General features: G+C 37.9%; 1 protein-coding gene across 1 annotated transcript; it reads left to right on the forward strand.

Moving 5' to 3' along the window:
- Positions 1-670: 670 nt before the first annotated feature.
- On the forward strand, positions 671-5,830 carry LOC131048336 (peroxidase 5). Its single transcript, XM_059210270.1, has 6 exons — positions 671-687; positions 898-1,253; positions 3,821-4,056; positions 4,204-4,395; positions 5,062-5,239; positions 5,412-5,830. Exons 1-6 carry the CDS (start codon positions 671-673, stop codon positions 5,828-5,830), a joined length of 1,398 nt encoding a protein of 465 aa, XP_059066253.1.
- Positions 5,831-6,110: the final 280 nt, after the last annotated feature.

The following is a 6,110-nucleotide window of genomic DNA, read 5'->3' on the forward strand; positions in this document are numbered from 1 at the left end:
TACAATGAGCCACTTGCAAAACAAGGCAAAGTGGGCTTATGATGCAAATTTTACAACTTTCCAAATGAGATACAAGAGACTTCAATCAATAGTGCAATGAATCTAACTGAGATTCAAGCAAATATGCAAGTACCAAGAGAGCCAAAAATGGCCTAAATCTGAAAGTACAATTTCTACTTACAATGACATCAATCTGATAGCATCATGTGAAAGTAGACAAAAAAATACGCACTTTCAAAAAAAACGGCACCTAAAAAGGAGGTCGGATGACCCCAAACGAAGCCTCTGAAGTTGCAAAAACTGGGATTACTCAGGGACAGTCACCAAAAACTTCATTTTCTGAAAAATCCGTGCATCAAAATCAAAAAATTGTTTCACCACTGCGGAGAGCACGAAATTCTAGCCCATTTCAAAAAAAATTGCACCCAAAAAGGAGCAAAAATGAGCAAGTTATGGCCATTTGAAGTTGAACTGCAAAATCAAAAATGCAAATGAGAGGGGGTCAAAAAATTTTCAAACCCTGCTGATGTGGTGCTGACATCAGCAAAACACTAGGTTAAATTTGACGGCCGTATGACCGTCGCCAAAACTTCGCTGCCTGGCTGACTGGGCGTCCGTACCGTACGGACAGATTGCGTGGACAACTGACTGGATATTCCGTACTGTACGGATGATGATGTGGCAGAGGTGACTGATCTGCTGGTGTGGCAGTCCGTACTGCTGACCGGGCGTACGAAGAAGCTGACTGTGTCTGACGGAGTGTCCGCGTGGCGGATGAGGTGGCGCTGGACGGGTGTACCTGCGGTCTGCGTGGCTTGCCACGTGGCGCACGTACGGTTGATTTGTCCGAGTGTGCTGACTGGACTGTCTGTCGGGTGTACTGCGTGGCACTTGCAGGTGGGAGGCGGTGCAAACGGGGAGCGTCGGCCGAGCGAAGATCGAGGGCGGAGCGCGGAGACAGAGGTGGGTGTCGCTAGCGGAAGACCTGCGGTGGCCGCTCACGGTGTCGGGCGGAGTACGCGGCGACCGGAGCTGTGACGCGGGAGGCGCCGGTGGCTGCAGCGAGCGCTGGGCGAGACGCGGGGATCTGGAGCGGGGAGGACGTGCTGCGGGGAGGCAGGTGTGGCGCCGGGAAGCAGCGCTGGCGGTGGACGCTGCGGGGGGCCTTCACCGGTGGGAGCACAGGTTACGGAACGCGTCAGGTACGGACCCTGCGGCACGAACGGAATCTGCAGACCTGCGCAGGCAGGGGGGTACGGAGCACGGGGGGGGGGGGGTCTGCGGACCCCCCAAACAAATTTTTTTTTTTGATTTTTCTGATTGGCCTTTTCAATTTTTTTTCGATTTTTTCGAATTTTTTTGATTTTTTTTTTATTTTTTTTTCAAAACAATATTCAGAAAGAAAATTTTTTTTTTGAAAAATATATCTGAAATTCGAAAAATCTGTACGATAAACAAAATTGGGGAAAAAAAATTTTCTCACCAAAATAGGCCAACTTTATAACCAAAATTCATGGAAAGGGCCTTCCGGACGCAATGGCGAGGTCAGATCTGGTCTAGGATGCCTCCAAATGACGATGCTCCTCAGATCTGCCTCTTGACGTCACAATAATGCCTCTTCAAGACGAATCAATGAGACTCCAATAGCTCTGATACCATGTTGGATTTTGCCAAGATCAAGAAGTCATTGAAATGTACATGAAAGAGACATAATATGGGATAAGAATAAACTGTATTCTCATCAATAGAAAATGATCAACAACCTGTTAATCGTTACATACAATGTAGATGAGCCTGCTTATATAGGCAAGGCTAGGGATATGTATGAGCACACAAACATGACATGTGGCTCAATAAGAAACAAGGGTAGGTAGGAAATAGGTGTGGGTAGGTAGGAGAAATAATATAATATTCCACATGAGGTGGATCACCCACCGAAGGTGGAATTATCACTCCACAATAAGTGGATATGATAGTGTAATAACAAGATCAACACCATAAGAGGTGGAATTTCTCCTACACACACTATCCCAATGTGACACAAACACCCAAGTGTCTCATATCCAAACTACTATGAAATGCATTATCCTAAGTAAACTTAAGTAAGTGTAATAATATCCATGATGAATAATTATTTACACCAACACTTTTAAAATAATTATTTATCTATGTTTTAAATATGAAGGATCAGAAACACTTTGATGGAAAGTTCATCTCTCAATTTCAAACAATACCTATTTCTTTCTAGATATTAAAATTAAAGGCCTTGAATAGAGTTTTTTAAGAGCAGATTAGGATGAAAATAGTTTTAAAATATGAGTAGCTACAGCATAAACAGTTTTTTTTAAGTCAAAATTTACCTTTGACTATTGAATTGGGCGATGTTTAAGAATCTCTCTTTTGAACATGTTCTACAACCTCTTAAGATAATACAACAATTTATGTGAATTATTTTCAATCTTGTCCTATTAATTCATAAGCTACAAAAGTTTCTTAAGTCATTTACTCCAGTGACATGCACGGTGGTAGTATATACATTTGGAGTAAATCATGCCCCTTGTTGTATGAACAACCTTAGATTAAAAAAAAACAATTCTAGGGCATGAAGGGGCTATGTTTTGTTGTGAGGGTCTTGTGTCTTCTAACAAATCTAATGTTTCTTTGGATCCTAAAATGACTATACTTAAGAAAAATATGGAAGTCAACAAATAATGTGTTCTCTAATGAGCATGTGCTAACAATTGATTTTGGGAAATAGTGAATAACTTCAATCTACAAATCCTAAAACTTCTAGCCTAGACTAGTTTAACTTCATGATCTGTTTTCACAACATTATAAATTCTTTGAAAAGGTGGATTCATAATTTATCTATGCCCAAAGGGATGGTTCTTGGTTATCTAAAGATCTATTTCTATTAGGGAAGTTGTGCTAAGGGAGGCTCTTGGTTTTGAGACAGCTTATTTAGTTGTGAAACCATAGTTTTTGAGTTTTAATTATTTGTTTGAATACTTCTATAATTCTTTAGTATGGATGAGGATTTCAAACCCACCTCTATAATTTTTGTCTTCAGAGTGTTTTTCCTCTATCAACAATGCTCTATAAAAGCTAATTTTTTGTCCCATGTTTTGATAAGATATACTTATTTTACCTATTTTATATTTCTTGATCGACGTACTTTTCCAAAGATTTTGCTAGAATAAACATGCTTAAAATCTTGAGATGGGATTTAGAAACAATAGATTGATTATGAAGGAGCCGCCTTTAGATGAAAACTATGTTTTAATACAAGTCAATAGCTACAAAATATCATAAATTATTTTATTTAACTTCACAATAAATGAAATCTACTTGTTGGGTGGGATTTGAGAGTCAACACCATGTGATTGAATATGATGAGGATGTTCTCTTTGAAACTTCCACAAATAGTTCCTTCTGTAATATTTTAATTTTCCTCTTTTTTGACAAAATTGGAAGCTTTCATGAAAGTACTGCTATGTCATCCACTCCTTGGTATAAGGATGGCTATACTTTAGATGCACTCTCCCTAATTCTTAAAGATACACGATGCCTGATTAGTATTATTATTGGGATATGTGTGCTTGGATAACCATCACAGAGATTTTTTACAAATAATATAATTTACAGACCTCATACTATGGTGCTTAGAACAATTGCATGGCTCTGCTATAAATATCTTGCTCCACAGGCTTGTTTGTCAATATTACAGTGCAATGCATTAATCTAGCATTTCACAATTTGTAGACTCTTATATTCTTCCAAGTTTACAGTTTTGCTGAAATGGCAAAATGCAGTTTTACAGTTTATCTCGTTTTGGCTGCATTGATTATGGCCTTTGCTGCTGCTGACAGAGATAAGGATAACAGAAATGGTCCGCGGGATAATTTTCACAGAAATGGTCCGCGGGAAGATTTCTACAGAGGGCGTTGTAATCGAGCAGAATCCATTGTGTTTAACAACGTGAAAGCTGCGTTTGAAAGAGATCCAGGAGTGGCTCCTGGGCTTATAAGGATGCACTTCCACGACTGCTTCGTAAGGGTACGTATCCATTGAAACTCATTCCATTTCATTATATGGATATGCACATTGAAACTCATTCCAGTTCATTCTATGGACATACATATTGAGCATACTGCATTTCATCGCCAATTGCGATCAGTTGTAATGTTTTTAATTAAATTGCAGGGATGCGACGGGTCCGTGCTTATCGACTCCACTCCAGACAATAAGGCGGAAAAAGATTCACCGGCTAACAATCCGAGCCTTCGTGGGTTTGAAGTGATTGACGCAGCGAAAGCAGAACTGGAAGCTGTCTGTCCTGAGACTGTTTCTTGTGCAGACATACTTGCATTTGCCGCTAGGGATAGCGCATTTCTGGTTATTGTTTCTCAACACCAATTATTTTTTCTTTAAAACGTTTCTTTCATGGATTGGATAGGAGAAGGGTATCAGTAGTCATTATAGCTAATTTTTGGTATCTTAAGTTCTTAAAAAGTATATCAGATTTTGATGATTTTTTTCTTGTTTTGACTTCTGAATAGTTATGCATTTAAAACGTTTAAAACATCTGATACATATTTTCTATTGTTTGATTAACCATTCATTTTGATCACTCTAAAATTTGTACAATTGATCCAATACTTATACATAAATGACATAATAATATGGTACTATAAATAGAATAAAGTTGCACAATTCTTCTAATTAGTAATTTTTTTCTAAACTACTAAATATAAAAATAAATTGTTACTGATCCAGTAAACGATTCTAAAAAGGATTTTTAATATAAGAGTAGAACCTTAAGAAACGGCTGAAATTGCACACATTAAGCTTGTTAAACAATTAGAGTTTACTGACATTTTCTAGGTTTAATATGTTGCTTAAGGTCATGTGTGGTCACACTAAGAATACACTTCTAAGCTTAAAAGTGTTAAACACTTAAAATTGACTAACATTCTCTAGATTTAATATGTTACTTAATGTGTGTGATTTAAAACTGACCGAAACTTAAAACTCCTCACAATATTAATTTTTTATGTGCAGACATCTCCATTTGGACGAGCACGGTGGCAAGTGAAGGGTGGACGAAAAGACGGAAAGATTTCATTGGCTTCAGACACCACAGCAGATAATCTGCCCTCCCCAGCTGCCACTGTGGATCAGCTAACAAAAGTGTTTGTAGATAAGGGATTGTCCCAACAAGACATGGTCATTTTATCTGGTATAATTGCATAAAAGTTCTCATAATATGTTTAACATATTCAAATCGTTAAAATCCATTTATTACCATTTATTATCATTGTAGAATGGCACTCGACACTAATACATATTTGAATGTCTGTCTTTTAGAATATTTGATATACAGTTGATAAGAGTGTTGTAATATGGTGCAGGTGCTCATACAATTGGCGTTTCCCACTGTAATTTCTTCGTATTGCAGAGGCTCTACAACTTCAACAGCACTCATTCCACAGACCCATCATTAGATCCCAGCTATGCCGCAGAACTGAAAGAAAAGTGCCCTGCAAACACCACCGACAACAACATCACAGTGCGTTTGGATAGCAGCACTTTGGAAGATATCTTGGATAACAACTACTATGATGAAGTTACAAAGAACCGCGGGTTATTTGTTTCGGATGCAACGTTGCTGACAGATCCCAATACTTACCAAGTTGTGCAACAGTGCGCTGCCTCAAATATGTTCTTCTGGGGAAAGTTCTCGGATGCAATGGCCAGGCTGGCAGATGTTGGTGTTCTCACAGGAGAGGATGGAGAAATCCGCCTCAATTGCAGGAAGATTAATAACTAGTTTTACTCATTATCTTGTGCTTAGTTATTTATTTTTAAGTTCATCTCAAATAAGAAAAAACTGGTTATATTTATAGTAGAATATATCAACAAATTTAAGCTTTCAATAAATTTATATTTGAATATAGATTAATTATGTGATTAGAGAAGTTAGTATTGATATATTTATCTTCTAAGGTAATATGTGTAAGAGATGGATTAATTATGTGATAAAAGAAGTTAGTATTGATATATTTATCTTTTAAGGTAATATGTGTAAGAGATGTTTGAGAGAGATTTTT

Source organism: Cryptomeria japonica, chromosome 8, assembly GCF_030272615.1.
Source record: "Cryptomeria japonica chromosome 8, Sugi_1.0, whole genome shotgun sequence".
Lineage (NCBI taxonomy): Eukaryota > Viridiplantae > Streptophyta > Pinopsida > Cupressales > Cupressaceae > Cryptomeria > Cryptomeria japonica.

Bases quoted from the DNA above. Each gene is read 5' to 3' on its own strand.
- LOC131048336 (XM_059210270.1), top strand. The intron at 1,254-3,820 runs GTACGGAGCACG...GCAGTTTTACAG, and splicing joins AGACCTGCGCAGGCAGGGGG to TTTATCTCGTTTTGGCTGCA. The intron at 5,240-5,411 runs GTATAATTGCAT...AATATGGTGCAG, and splicing joins AGACATGGTCATTTTATCTG to GTGCTCATACAATTGGCGTT.